Source organism: Oncorhynchus keta, chromosome 31 (assembly GCF_023373465.1).
Source record: "Oncorhynchus keta strain PuntledgeMale-10-30-2019 chromosome 31, Oket_V2, whole genome shotgun sequence".
Classification (NCBI taxonomy): Eukaryota; Metazoa; Chordata; class Actinopteri; order Salmoniformes; family Salmonidae; genus Oncorhynchus; species Oncorhynchus keta.
In genome coordinates, this window is record NC_068451.1 from 13355774 (window position 1) to 13370813 (window position 15040).

Sequence of the window (15040 nt, forward strand, 5' to 3'; positions counted from 1 at the left end):
ATATACCCCGGTGGAAAGTTTGAAACCACAGTCCTTTACAGTCCTTGGAGAGGACAGTGAATAACAACAACAATTCAATGGAATGTGCTGAATAAATAGACTAATGCCTCCTCTCCCCTCCACCTCTCATCCTCCCTAATAATCCGTCTATCTCTCCCTTTTCCCTCCGGTTATGAGTTTCCTCAGAGGCCCAGCTTTGAAAGGTGTCTGAGAAATTATGCCCTAGTCTTGATGTTGGCTGGACAGTTTAAATGTTGTTGTTTTTTACACCATCACTGTGCAGCTGAACATGAAGGGTAAAGATGGGATGAGTAGAGAATAGAATGATGGATCACGGTGGCAGCAGGACTGAACTGGTGATGGGGAGAGGAGTAGGCAGAGGAGAGATGGATTAAGGAGAAGGGATGGGTTGCCAAGCATTTATAGTGGAGCAGGTGTACAGCAGTAGGCCTGCTGTGAGAAGTCTCTCTTTTGGAATTCTGTTCATCTGCAGTATACAGTAGGAACAGAACACTACTAAATACTAATACATGTACTTATATATTCATTGTCATGCCGTGTGTGTAGGTGGCAGGGAAGTCAGGCGCAGGACAATCAAACTTGGTATAATGGAGTAGTTTAATAACGTAAAACAAAAACTCCAAAACCAAAGTACATAATAAAAATAAATGTGGGTACAAGAACCCGTCACGCACCAATCAATAAACCACAAGCCTAACAATAAACAATCTCTGACAAATACACAACAAAGACAAAACCAATGGAAAATGAAACGTGGATCAATGATGGCTGGAAGACCGGTGACGTCAACCGCCGAACACCGCCCGAACAAGGAGAGGCATCGACTTCGGCAGAAGTCATGACATTTATACAGTGCATTTGAAAAGTATTCAGATCCCTTAACTTTTTCCACATTTTGTTACGTTACAGCCTTATTCTAATATGTATTAAATCCCCCCCCCCAATCCATCTATACACAATACCCGATAATGACAAAGCAAAAACAGATTTTTTTGAACATTTTGCAAATTTATTAAAAATGAAAAACTGATATCACATTTACATAAGTATTCAGACTCTTTACTCAGTACTTTGTTGAAGCACCTTTGAGGATATATTTGTGGAGTTTCTCCCATTCTTCTCTGCAAATCCTCTCAAGCTCTGTCAGGTTGGGTGGGGAGTGTCGCTGCACAGCCCTTTTCAGGTCTCTCCAGATATGTTCGATCAGGTTCATGTCCGGGCTCTGGCTGGGCCACTCAAGGACATTCAGAGATCTGTTCCGAAACCACTCCTGTGTTGTCTTGGCTGTGTGCTTAGGTTCATTGTCCTGTTGGAAGGTGAACCTTCGCCCCAGTTTGAGGTCCTGAGCACTCTGGAGCAGGTTTCCATCAATGATCTCTCTGTACTTTGCTCCATTCGTCTTTCCCTCGATCCTGAGGGGTCTTCCAGTCCCTGTCGCTGAAAAACATCCCCACAGCATAATGCTGCCATCACCATGCTTCACCATAGGGATGGTGCCAGGTTTCCTCCAGATGTGACGCTTGGCATTCAGTCCAAAGAGTTGGTTTCATCAGACCAGAGAATCTTGTTTCTCATTTTCTGAGAGTCTTTAGGTGCCTTTTAGCAAACCCCAAGCAGGCTGCCATGTGCCTTTTACTGAGGAGTGGCTTCCGTCTGGCCACTGTACCATAAAGGTCTTGGTGGAGTGCTGCTGAGATGGTTGTCCTTCTGGAAGGTTCTCCAATCTCCACAGAGGAACTCTAGAGCTATGTCAGAGTGACCATCAAGTTCTTGGTCACCTCCAAGACCAAGGTCCTTCTCCCCCGAATGCTCAGTTTGGCCGTGCGGCCACTCTAAGAAGAGTTTTGGTGGTTCCAAACATCTTCCATTTAAGAATGATGGAGGCCACTGTGTTCTTGGGGACCTTCAATGCTGCAGACATGTTTTGGTACCCTTCCCCAGATCAGTGCCTCAACACAATCCTGTCTCTGAGCTCTACGGACAATTTGTTCGACCTCGTGGCTTGGTTTTTGCTCTCACATGCACTGTCAACTGTGGGACCTTATATAGACAGGTGTGTGCCTTTCCAAATCATGTCCAATCAATGGAATTTACCACAGGTGGACTCCAATCAAGTTGTAGAAATATCTTAAGGATGATCAATGGAAACAGGATGCACCTGAGCTCAATTTCAAGTCTCATAGCAAAGGGACTGAATACTTATGGAAATAAGGTATTTCTGTTTTTATTTTAAATACATTTGCAAACATCTCTAAAAACCTTTTTTTGCTTTAACATGGGGTATTGTGTGTAGATTGATGAGGGGAAAATGTATTTAATCCAATCCAAGGCAGTAACATTTTTTGAATACTTTACGAATGCACTGTTAGTGTGCCACTAAATAGCCTCTGTATCTGCCAGTCTGCAGACTAGTCCTGTTGCCTTCCTTATGAATAGCCTGCTATCTCGGAGTGATTCCTGCTGAAGTCAATTAAAGACAGCGATAGATGCACAAAGAACATTGTGCTGTACAGTATTATGCTTCACTGCAGTATTACTTCTATGAACTGAGTCAGCCATTGGACGTTATCGTCTGTTGAAAAGTCCTTTCTCCAGAGGTGATTCCTGCTGCATCAGACTAAGCGGACAACACTGGATGCACATAGGGAGTTCCTGGGAGTGGGGCATGTTTTCTCAGCATGGAGTCTACTTGTTGGGGCTAGTGGGGGAACAATGATGCAGAGTGATTTTAAAGCAGATAACATTTAAACATTTAAGTCATTTAGCAGACGCTCTTATCCAGAGCGACTTACAAATTGGTGCATTCACCTTATGACATCGAGTGGAACAGCCACTTTACAATAGTGCATCTAAATCTTTTAAGGGGGGTGAGAAGGATTACTTTATCCTATCCTAGGTATTCCTTAAAGAGGTGGGGTTTCAGGTGTCTCCGGAAGGTGGTGATTGACTCCGCTGTCCTGGCGTCGTGAGGGAGTTTGTTCCACCATTGGGGGGCCAGAGCAGCGAACAGTTTTGACTGGGCTGAGCGGGAACTGTACTTCACTGAATGTGCTTACGGAGCGAGGGAGAAAGAGGGAGAGAGTTGTCTGAATGAGAGCATGCGTAGGTTGTAAGTCTTGTGAACAACATGCCAAACCATTTTGTGAAAGAGAGGCCCCTGTTTAATTCCCAGGCATTCAAACTCATGACTCGTCCATACAGTGAAGTGATAGACATAGGTTAGCATGTGGTTGGACCCAACACTCTATGTGCACGACCTGCCCATCCATGTCATGAGAAGGTCTGTGAATGGGTTGTGTGATCACCACAAGGCAGAGGTTGTTTAGTTCGTGCGGAGTTGGCATTTGGAAGGCTAATCAAATTACCATAGAAGGTAATGAGATGTTGTTGTCTAAAAAAATTGAATATCTTGGCTTGCAGATCCTTGTGTATTAGGGTCTTGAGGTATACCACATACTGCTCCATAGGTCATGTTTTCTTTGGGGTGACTCAATGTGTTTCTCACTTAAATTAGGTCAGAGGAATCTCTAGTCACATGAGATCCTGTTGGAATTTTTCTCTGCTGTGACTTATTCATAAGTTGCTTGCAGCCAAGGAGTCAGTATATATCGACCTTCACTTCCTCCCAAACTAGTCAGACTACTTTAAATGAACAATAGTTTAGTTGGGATTTCGTTTTTGGCAGATCAGTAATGTTTTATCTTCCTTACTGTAAAACGTTGGAATGATATTTAACCTCTACAGGAAATGCACACACGTGCACACACACTCGTGCACACACACACACTCGTGCACACACACACACTCGTGCACACACACACACACACACACACACACACTCGTGCACACACACAAACACACGTGCACACACACTCGTGCACACACAGATACAGTAAATCACCTTCCCTAGACACGCTATTGGTGGGTTTGGGGCAAAGTCTTGAGTTGATGCTTTACTAGTACCCACAGAGCAGAGAGGGGCTTAGGGTATTAGCGCTAGCTACAGGGGGTTTCTGTCAATTGCTATGACTGACAGATTAGAGAGGAAAAGTGGATAAATAAGAAAAGGATTAGCTTTGCAGCTATGGCAACACAAACAAGAAGTCTAAGCTTCCGATTTGTACTGTACCTTATCGTAACAGAGGCCGGATGAGGGAACTGTTTTGGAGTTTATCTGTTACTAAGTGACCCGTTTGGGCTAAAATATGCACTGAGAGTAAAGGGGTAATACTTGTATGTTCTCTCTTCCAGCAGTCTACAATGTTTTGGTTGACCTCAGAACAGAACATTCAGAGTGGGTAGGGAGGGATGTTTTAAAACAAAGCTGGATGTTACTGAGAGAACCAATAGATACCAATAGGAAAACAAGAGGTGCAGCCTTGTTACCCACCGACTCACAGACAGACCCACACTCACAGACAGACCCACACTCACAGACAGACCCACACTCACAGACAGACCCACACTCACAGACAGACCCACACTCACAGACAGACCCACACTCACAGACAGACTCACACACACACAGACACAACCATACGTCATGACCTTTCTGTGTTTTCGCCGAAATTAGTCCTTTTGATGTTAGGAACATCTTATCCACAAGACAGTTTGGCGAGTTTCCATAGTCTGTCACAAGGACCTTTGGTGGCCTTGTTTGTTATTATGCCTAGGGTCTATTTTCCATGCTGACTCAACAGCTGATTTGGTTTATTCCTGTCAATGTTTGAGCTGAAGGTTTTGTGTGTCTCTTGTTTTTAAAAACAGCATTTTATGAGGAGAAGTGCTTACATTGTAGTTATATAGAGACACTGGATATAGTCATTTCTTGACTGAAGAGCCCATCGTTAATTTCCTGCAAGAGGAAAGAGTTCTCTTGAGGTGTACAGATCAAGGATTTGGCCTAGTATGGGCATTGGCCAGCTGCCAGTAGGGGCAGGGGTTCAACCCCTATGGCCAGACATGGCCCGCATAATATTTCATGGTGACAGATAACTTGGCTGGCGGCAGAGTGTCATGGCCTCTTCAGGTGCCCGTCTGGCAGGCTGTCACGCTACCCGTTGCCCAGGCCCAGCTAGAGACCCAGTCATTAAGTATGTCTGGTAGGGTCTCATCCCATCTGTTGTGCAGATGATTCTGGAGGAGACCCAGTGAAGGTCTGGTTCTGATCTCAGTGCATATCTGACATGTTGTCTCTCTACCCATTGCCCAGGCTCAGCTGGAGGCCCAGAGAGCCACCCAGGACTTCCAGAGGGCCACAGAGGTGCTGCGTGCGGCAAAAGAGACCATCGCCCTGGCAGAGCAGAGGCTCCTGGAGGAGGACACCAGGCAGTTTGACTCAGCCTGGCAGGAGATGCTCAACCATGCCACCCAGAGGGTGAGTACCATACTGCATGGAGGGGGAGGAGGTAATGGGGTGCTGCGAATTGCATTAGTGCAACATGTCAAACCTACATTTGACACCTGAATGTTACTATTCAAATGCTAAAGGCATAATGTGGATGGAAATTGACGCTTCGCAAGTTATGAAGTCACGTTGTCACATTTCTGTGTAGCTGCCAGACTGAGTTCTGATTGGCTGTTGCAGGTGATGGAGGCGGAGCATACAAAGACGCGGAGTGAGCTGGTGCACAAGGAGACAGCAGCCAAGTACACGGCAGCCATGGGCCGCATGAAACAGCTGGAGAAGAAACTCAAACGCACCATCAACAAGTCCAAGTGGGTCCCATATGACTGTGTTGCGACCCAAAGTCAACCGCACCATAGTTAAAAGACTGAGAAGTCAAAGTGAACCTGATACGACCACTGCGTCAATTACCGAATGGTCTGCGACTCTCACATTCACACACCCATGTTTATTTGTCAACAGTGACCTTTTCCAAGACATTGATCTTTAACCACGTAGATTTTTCAGTAGCTTGAAAAAGGTCAATGGACAAAACAAATGAATATAAATGTGCAAAAGGTAAATGTGAAACAGTGCAAAAGGTAAATGTGAAACAGTGGAGGCTGCTGAGGGGAGGACGGCTCATAATAATGTCTGGAGAGAAACTAATGGAATGTATTTTATACCATTCCACTGATTCTGCTCCAGACATTAACGAGCCTGTCCTCCCCAATTAAGGTGCCACCAACCTCCTGTGGGTTGAGGGAGTAATTTTCGACCTTTGATGATGAAGTAGTGGCTTTTTTTATTCCAAGCACCACAAAGAGAGACAATGCGGCGGTGTGCTGGTTAGTACATGCTGTCAGGTTTTTACAAAACTCTATAGACTGGAGGCCTGTTTTGGGGAGGGAGTGTAAGGTGGAGAGTAGGGGGGCTCTAATGTTTCCCCGCCTTAACTTGAGAGACTGAGGCTGTTGTGAATCCATACAGCCTTAAAAATCTCCCTCGTCTCCTTTCCGTCATGACCACAGATCATGTACTTGATATGTGTAATCAGTATGGTTGAAACCTAGCCAGTCCTCTGACCTATTAAGTGTTATGAAGATGAAATGAGAAAATAGTCCGTTTTAGAGTGTTGGGACTGAGCCTGTCAGTGTTGCCTCAGCTCCGTCTAATCCTTTCTCCACAGTCAGCTCATCTAATGTGATAGCTCTAAATCACACCCCGTTCGTTGCCTTGGTGATATGCACAGAGCTATTACGAGTTGTTGTCATTGCCTCTAATCTTTCTCCTTCCCTCTTTTTCCCCTCCTTCCTCCCACAGACCTTACTTTGAGTTGAAGGCAAAGTACTACCTACAGCTTGAGGTATATGTGCACTACACTACACTGTAATTTGCCTGCCTTTATCAGCCTTTTTAAAGGTCTTTTAGATTTAAGGAGTCTTACTGTCTTATTATTGTGGACTCTGCTCTGTGGTTAGATCTTTACTAATGTGACCTAGGTCAATAAACGTTGACCTTGAACATATTGCCATGTCATCTCAGGTCTGAACCATTTATGGCAATGATGGTTTCATCTTCTGCCTTTGCGCGTGTGTGTGTGTACTTAACTGTGTATACCAAGCTAATGCTAACAATGACTCCCTTTCTGTCTGTCTGTAGCACCTAAAGAAGAATGTGGATGAGTTGCAGGCCAAGCTGAGCCAGGCCAAAGAAGGGTACAAGACAGCTCTGAGAAACCTCGAGATGATCTCAGACGAGATCCACGAACGCCGACGCAACTCAGCCATGGGCCCCCGGGGGCGGGGCGTGGGCGCCGATGGCGACAGTGTCGCCGTGGATGACATTGCCAGCTTCAAGATAGAGTCGGATGGCATCTCCAGTGAGTACACTTACAGTGCATGATGTTCTGGTCATTTCATTTCTGCGCTTGAAAACTGCAGAAACTGTTCTTGGATCAGCTGTCCTACATAGTGAGGCTAAACAGCCAGCCGCGCCTACTTTTCACTAGTAGTTGGGTACGGCACATAAACACCCTGTTGACTCTCCTTCTGACTTGTTCTTCAAAACCTTTGTAGGAATTCCTAGAAAACGCTGTTATTGGCATTGTGCAGGGAGGTCTTGATGTTTTCTAAGAAAAGTCATGAAGATTGTGTCCGGCTCCTGAGAGGGTTGCCTGTTTTCTAGGAATGTTTTCCTAGACTTGGAACCATAAAGGCGCAGACTGATTGGAGTTGACTTTATTGCCCTGCGGTGGTGTCTAAATACTGTACAATACATGCTAAATGTGTTCTTTGAAAGAAGTCTGTTCATTCAATTTTCTTTAATAAGAAATTCCAGATTTTTAAAATGCCTGTATTAACTTTGCAGAAGATCCCATGATATGACAACTTAACAACGGTCATTGGGCACACAGTGCTTCATTTGCTTCGTCCCTACAGTTGATGCTACAGTTGATGATTTGTCTTTTAGTAGATATTTTTTTTTATTTCACCTTTATTTAACCAGGTAGTCCAGTTGAGAATAAGTTCTCATTTGCAACTGCGACCTGGCCAAGATAAAGCAAAGCAGTGTGACACAGACGACAACACAGTTACACATGGAATAAACAATAAACAAATCAATGACACAGTAGAAAAAGAGTCTATATACAGTGTGTGCAAAAGGCATGAGGAGGTAGGCAATAAATAGGCCATAGGAGCGAATAGTTACAATTTAGCAGATAACACTAGAGTGACAAATGAGCAGTGTGTCTGTACTACCTACATATAAAGTGTGTCTGTACTACCTACATATAAAGTGTGTCTGTACTACCTACATATAAAGTGTGTCTGTACTACCTACATATAGTGTGTCTGTACTACCTACATATAGTGTGTCTGTACTACCTACATATAGTGTGTCTGTACTACCTACATATAGTGTGTCTGTACTACCTACATATAGTGTGTCTGTATATACATATAGTGTGTCTGTACTACCTACATATAGTGTGTCTGTACTACCTACATATAGTGTGTCTGTACTACCTACATATAAAGTGTGTCTGTACTACCTACACATAAAGTGTCTGTACTACATATAAAGTGTGTCTGTACTACCTACATATAAAGTGTGTCTGTACTACCTACATATAAAGTGTCTGTACTACCTACACAAAGTGTCTGTACCTACACATAAAGTGTGTCTGTACTACCTACATATAAAGTGTGTCTGTACTACCTACACATAAAGTGTCTGTACTACCTACACATAAAGTGTCTGTACTACCTACATATAACTAGTGTGTCTGTACTACCTACACATAAAGTGTGTCTGTACTACCTACACATAAAGTGTCTGTACTACCTACATATAGTGTGTCTGTACTACCTACATATAAAGTGTGTCTGTACTACCTAAAGTGTCTGTACTATAATATAGTGTGTCTGTACTACCTACATATAAAGTGTGTCTGTACTACCTACATATAAAGTGTGTCTGTACTACCTACACATAAAGTGTCTGTACTACCTACATATAGTGTGTCTGTACTACCTACATATAAAGTGTGTCTGTACTACCTACATATAAAGTGTGTCTGTACTACCTACATATAAAGTGTCTGTACTACCTACATATAGTGTGTCTGTACTACCTACATATAGTGTGTCTGTACTACCTACATATAGTGTGTCTGTACTACCTACATATAGTGTGTCTGTACTACCTACACATAAAGTGTGTCTGTACTACCTACACATAAAGTGTGTCTGTACTACCTACATATAAAGTGTGTCTGTACTACCTACATATAAAGTGTGTCTGTACTACCTACACATAAAGTGTGTCTGTACTACCTACACATAAAGTGTCTGTACTACCTACACATAAAGTGTGTCTGTACTACCTACATATAAAGTGTGTCTGTACTACCTACATATAAAGTGTGTCTGTACTACCTACATATAAAGTGTGTCTGTACTACCTACATATAAAGTGTGTCTGTACTACCTACATATAAAGTGTGTCTGTACTACCTACATATAGTGTGTCTGTACTACCTACATATAGTGTGTCTGTACTACCTACATATAGTGTGTCTGTACTACCTACATATAGTGTGTCTGTACTACCTACATATAGTGTGTCTGTACTACCTACATATAAAGTGTGTCTGTACTACCTACATATAAAGTGTGTCTGTACTACCTACATATAAAGTGTGTCTGTACTACCTACATATAAAGTGTGTCTGTACTACCTACATATAAAGTGTGTCTGTACTACCTACATATAAAGTGTGTCTGTACTACCTACATATAAAGTGTGTCTGTACTACCTACACATAAAGTGTGTCTGTACTACCTACACATAAAGTGTGTCTGTACTACCTACACATAAAGTGTCTGTACTACCTACACATAAAGTGTGTCTGTACTACCTACACATAAAGTGTGTCTGTACTACCTACACATAAAGTGTCTGTACTACCTACACATAAAGTGTGTCTGTACTACCTACATATAAAGTGTGTCTGTACTACCTACATATAAAGTGTGTCTGTACTACCTACATATAAAGTGTGTCTGTACTACCTACACATAAAGTGTGTCTGTACTACCTACACATAGTGTGTCTGTACTACCTACACATAAAGTGTGTCTGTACTACCTACATATAAAGTGTGTCTGTACTACCTACATATAAAGTGTGTCTGTACTACCTACATATAAAGTGTGTCTGTACTACCTACACATAAAGTGTGTCTGTACTACCTACACATAAAGTGTGTCTGTACTACCTACACATAAAGTGTCTGTACTGTGTCTGTACTACCTACACATAAAGTGTGTCTGTACTAACTACATATAAAGTGTGTCTGTACTACCTACACATAAAGTGTCTGTACTACCTACATATAGTGTGTCTGTACTACCTACACATAAAGTGTCTGTACTACCTACATATAAAGTGTCTGTACTACCTACATATAAAGTGTGTCTGTACTACCTACATATAAAGTGTGTCTGTACTACCTACATATAAAGTGTGTCTGTACTACCTACATATAAAGTGTGTCTGTACTTCCTACATATAAAGTGTGTCTGTACTACCTACATATAAAGTGTGTCTGTACTACCTACATATAAAGTGTCTGTTTTAAACTGTCCGATGGCAGTAAACAAAGTTCAAGGTCATTAAAACATTCCTTCATTTGCCATCCATGTTGGAATTTGAGGACTTTGACCCCAACGCAGAAAATGGATCTCATATTAGTCTTTAAGTACTGTGTCTTTACACTCTCTCTTTCAGTGTAAAGTATGGCTGCAGTATTTCAAGAAGTCTCTCTCCCCCTTCTGCCCACCGTCTGTCTCCCTCGTTTGCTTTTTCTTCCTACTCCCTTTCTCTGTCTCTCACGGTGTGTATTTTTTTATTTAGTGGATGCCACATTGATGCTCTGCATGTGCACTCCTCAGTTGTACAGTAAAGGCTTGTTACATCTCAACCACTCTTCCCCTCGGTCTCTGCAGTGACGTCCGAGTCGTTTGAGGATGAGACCTGCAGCAGTGCCATGTCAGAGGAGGACTCAGAGACCCGCTCCACCTGCAGCCTGGTCTCCTCCTCCCACTCCCCAAACAGCCCCCAGGACCTGCCCTCGCCCTGCCCCTCCTCTTCCCCTGCTCCCTCCTCACGCCCCTGCAGTCTGGACCTTCCCAGCCCAGTCTCGCTGTCTGACTTTGGCCTTATCTCGCCTGTCCTGGGACCACGCAGCGAGTGTAGCGGGGCATCATCACCTGAGTGTGACCTGGAGAGAGGTGTGTGTGTGTGTGTGCGCGGCCAAAAAAGTAAAAAAAGGAGATCTGGGTTTAGAGAGTGTGTGTGCATACTGTATGAGGTAGTGTGTACATATGCAGACAAGTGAAAAAGAAGATAGATTGATGGTGTGTGTTTATTTTCAGTAAGACATATCGTCTTTTACTTCCTGTCTGACGTGCACCTGAGCCAGAGGAGAGACCTATTAGTCATAGTGACAGCTTGCCTAGTGCTTAGACCAGAGCAGGTGCAGAGGCACAGGTTAGCAGTACTGCTGGGGGATAAATCCTAATCTCCACTGGGTCCCTAAGAGCCTGGCTCACACAGCATACCTCTCTGTGTGTTTCAGGTGACCGAGCAGAGGGAGCAGAGGGTGAGCTGGACAATACTGTAAACAACAACAGCACCACCGTACCAAACACCAAGAAGACCACGGGCCTGGAGGTCCGCCTCAGCTTCCTGTCTCTTCGATGCTCGCGCAACGTCAACTCCAAGAACACCAAGCGAGAACGTCAAAGCCGTTCCCAGACCCCCACCCAAACTGTGGTCCTGATCAACGGGGTGTGAAGAGGAAAGCTAATCCACAAGCTAACCCCATCACCAGCTTTGTGTGCCAACATGCTGTATTACCAGTAACACCACACACACATTCCAATTTACCCCATTAACTAATACTGGCTAAGTGAATAAAAAGTGGCTCAGTATGAGACACTATGAACTAAATGGTCAGTGTATATACAGTTCCTATGGATCATGATGATAAAGAGACTTAAGACCCAACCCAGGGTTGGTGATGTCATGAAACCACCACTTCCTATAGAAAGGACCTTTCAACTTTTGACATCCCACCCATAGCTTCCTCAGTCAGATTGGCTTCCCATAATTCCCTATTGAACTCCACACACATTAAGGACCGTGCTGGCTAACGCCCTATGGGTGGGGGCCCATGGTATGAGGGGAAATGGGATAAACAGTGTTTTTTTTTTTACTGTGATATTCTCCCTGAGAGGGAGCTGCACTTCCAGACAAGATGTGATTCTGTTGTTCGTAAATGAAAGAATGCACTCCTAGCTTCGACTATTAGAAATGGGGATTATTTATAAAACTTGATGCCACCTGTTTTACCAATACAGAGTAGAATACACAAACATTGACAGCAATCTGTGTTATGCTTTTGTAAACAAAGAGCATGCATGAGGCCAGGATTTAAAGTCAGGATTTATAAAAAGGAACGGAGTTCAAGTTTTGTGAATAACCCTCATGACTTGTAATATTACTCTGCTATATCCTCTCACAGATAGTTGATTTTTGAATACTCTCACCATTATGTAATCCTGTGTACGGCATATATAGCCTATGGCTACTGCTTCATGTTACCATGGAGACCAAACACACACTACCAGCCCCTGGCTGGCATCTCTTCGGACAGCCCGTGCATTTGTCCAATAGGGGTCTTCAGAATTGGACTTAAAATAACCTTATTCTATTGCTCAACTCACTTCCCAGTGATCTGTGAATTCCTCTCACCGACAGTACATATAAAACTGGACTTTGAATCGATTCCAAGAGTAGAATAATTGTGTGGGGTGAGGCTACAGTAGATATACCCTCCCCTCCTCTCTTCCTCCTGGCTCCCTCCATCCTGTGGTTCATCGGCACCACACTGATGTGGTGCCAGGGAAATGGGCCCCCAGACACTGTCAACCATCTAGTTCTCCTTCCATCCATCTCCCTGTCATGGCATCCCCAATGGCCCCGTACTGAGGGACAACGTCCACCCACGGTCAGTAACACTAAAGAACTGAGCAATAGCGCAAGGACAGAACTTTAGATAACAACATCTGCCCATGGACACCATCACATAGAGTTCCCTGTAACGGAATGAAAATGGCCAGCCAAGTAATTCTCAGAATCTGAGGATGGTTTTTGTCTTGGACCAATATTGAGGAGAAAGTGAAACTGGATGACAATGAAACTGATGATGGTGAAGAACGACAAGGTCTTTTGTGGAAACTGACAGGATAGTTGATAGTGTTGGTTTCTGGTGGACAGTATCAGCTCCTGTAAGTTGTAGATCCATATTGGCTAAAGTGGCACACAGTAGACTGTCAGATGTTTGAGGTCTCGTCGTCTGTCTCAAATAGTGTTCAATTGGCTTCCTCTCCTGGTCTCCTTATGCTCCATGGCCACATGGGGAAAGGTATTTGGTCACTGAGTTATGAGAAAAGCAAGCTATTGCACAAGCGTATGCAGTCTATTTGTTATTGTGAACGCTCCAGTCTATGTATGTACTGTACAAATGTAATGTTGTATCGATGTTTATCTGTCACCCTCCGCTGTGGAATATAAGGATATGACCATGAACAGTCCCTGTCGTAGCCGTTTTCTTCCATTATGTTAAGAGTAACTTTCCATTGTGTCTTCACAGTTTAATGTGCCTGTTTTCTGAAAATAATTCATTAAAAGTGATGTTCACTGCAGTAAGCCTTTGTTCATTTCTTACGATCTAACTGCAATGTAGATCAACTAACGTTGTGTGTCCCCCCCCCCCTCCCTAGCCTGAAATTCTTTGGTCAACCAAACTCAAGATCTTATTTGGTAAATGACCCAAATCCCAGGCAGAGATTTAAAAAGTTATTCTATAAAAACATGTCAAATAATTGTAGATGTCTGTCAGAACTCTATACAGTAATTGACTAGCCTGTAGCCATTCTGACTAACTGGGCTATACTGGTATTTTTCTTGGTCTAATCGCTGCAGAGAAGTCTATTGCAACAACAACAAAAACAATCAGGTCATTGCTTTCTTGTGGGTTGTTTACATCACCCTGGCTCCTCATTGGCAAACCTTAACATGCTTAACCACATTAGAAAAGTACCACTCATCTGTGCTGGGATTCCCCATTGACGTATAAGCCATGTGCTGCAGATTGTAGGGCGACAGGATTCAGAATGTTAGCAGGTTTGACATTAGCCACGGCTAAACCAAGTGAAGATATTTAGTGGCAAGGCAGCACAGAACTAGATTATAGGATCTTGTTCACAATAACAAAAGTTGAACTGGTTTTCTGATTTCCCGTCATATTTGCTTTCCTCTTGTTTGTCAGACACTTGACTTAGCAGTATTTGTCAGTTGTCAAATCTGCCTCTGGGGTTAAATTCCTGCCTTTCACCTAAACAATTGTTTTGTTCTCTCCCTCTCTTTACTGCACTTCTCTGTTTCTCCTCTACCTCTCCAGATCCCTCCCTCAGGCCTGGTAGTTCTTCTCTCTGCCCTGTGATTCTTCTTAGAGGTTGTGACCAGCTACTGCAAATGCAACACGCTCTGTTTTCAAATGCTCTCAGACAGGAGGCAGGCCAGATCTTCACCAACACAGAAAACATTTTCTGATTTCCATCAATGCTATGTTTGAATACATCATTCCACATTTAGTGCAAGTTGAGCAAAATAAAACCAGACTATTGCATTTGACATAAGTGGAAACAGCAGCTATAGTTGCCCTTTAACAGTCACTGGAAGGGGAAGAAAACATAAATGTAATTCTATGTAAAGAAGAATGAAACGACAGAGCAGCCATTTTGCTAATGCAAAATAAGTCTACATGGTACGGGTGACTCCGCTCTTTCAGTAAGTCCACACTTTCCTTAGTAAAAATATGTTTGAGGAGTGTGTCTTGTCCACAAGACTGTATAGCATTGACAAACTGTTAACAGAGAAGGAGAAACCGCTGTGAAGCGGTCAAGTCGTTGCTGAAGCGTAAACAAGAGACTGAAGATTGCAGATCGATTGTTTTCCACGTGAGTACCCACACACACACACACACACACACACACAGTT

General features: G+C 43.4%; 1 protein-coding gene and 1 long non-coding RNA gene across 8 annotated transcripts in view; one reads left to right on the forward strand and one right to left on the reverse strand.

Moving 5' to 3' along the window:
• The window catches only part of LOC118364475 (SH3 domain-binding protein 5), a 43483-nt gene extending 29800 nt beyond the window's left edge, over window positions 1–13683 (forward strand). For 4 of the 5 annotated variants that reach the window (XM_052489614.1, XM_052489615.1, XM_052489616.1 and 1 more), the window contains 6 exons: window positions 5234–5398; window positions 5609–5739; window positions 6731–6773; window positions 7070–7289; window positions 10921–11205; window positions 11553–13683. In XM_052489614.1, coding sequence (XP_052345574.1) covers window positions 5234–5398; window positions 5609–5739; window positions 6731–6773; window positions 7070–7289; window positions 10921–11205; window positions 11553–11770 — 1062 coding nt within the window. In that variant the 3' untranslated portion in view covers window positions 11771–13683. Of the gene's footprint in view, window positions 1–2140; window positions 2234–5233; window positions 5399–5608; window positions 5740–6730; window positions 6774–7069; window positions 7290–10920; window positions 11206–11552 lie in introns of those variants that run through there. The other variant, XM_052489617.1, reaches the window with a different exon arrangement.
• Window positions 7296–9764, reverse strand: LOC127914294 (uncharacterized). Of its 3 annotated transcripts, none has more exons than XR_008087926.1 (3): window positions 9523–9764; window positions 8389–8462; window positions 7296–8247 (listed from the first exon to the last, which is right to left on the reverse strand). It is a non-coding gene; the product is annotated as an uncharacterized LOC127914294 (long non-coding RNA). The 3 variants fall into 3 exon arrangements; XR_008087927.1 differs by lacking the exon at window positions 8389–8462 and adding an exon at window positions 8732–8755 and having other exon boundaries at window positions 7296–8221; window positions 9451–9764; XR_008087925.1 differs by lacking the exon at window positions 8389–8462 and adding an exon at window positions 8732–8755 and having other exon boundaries at window positions 9451–9764.
• Window positions 13684–15040: the final 1357 nt, after the last annotated feature.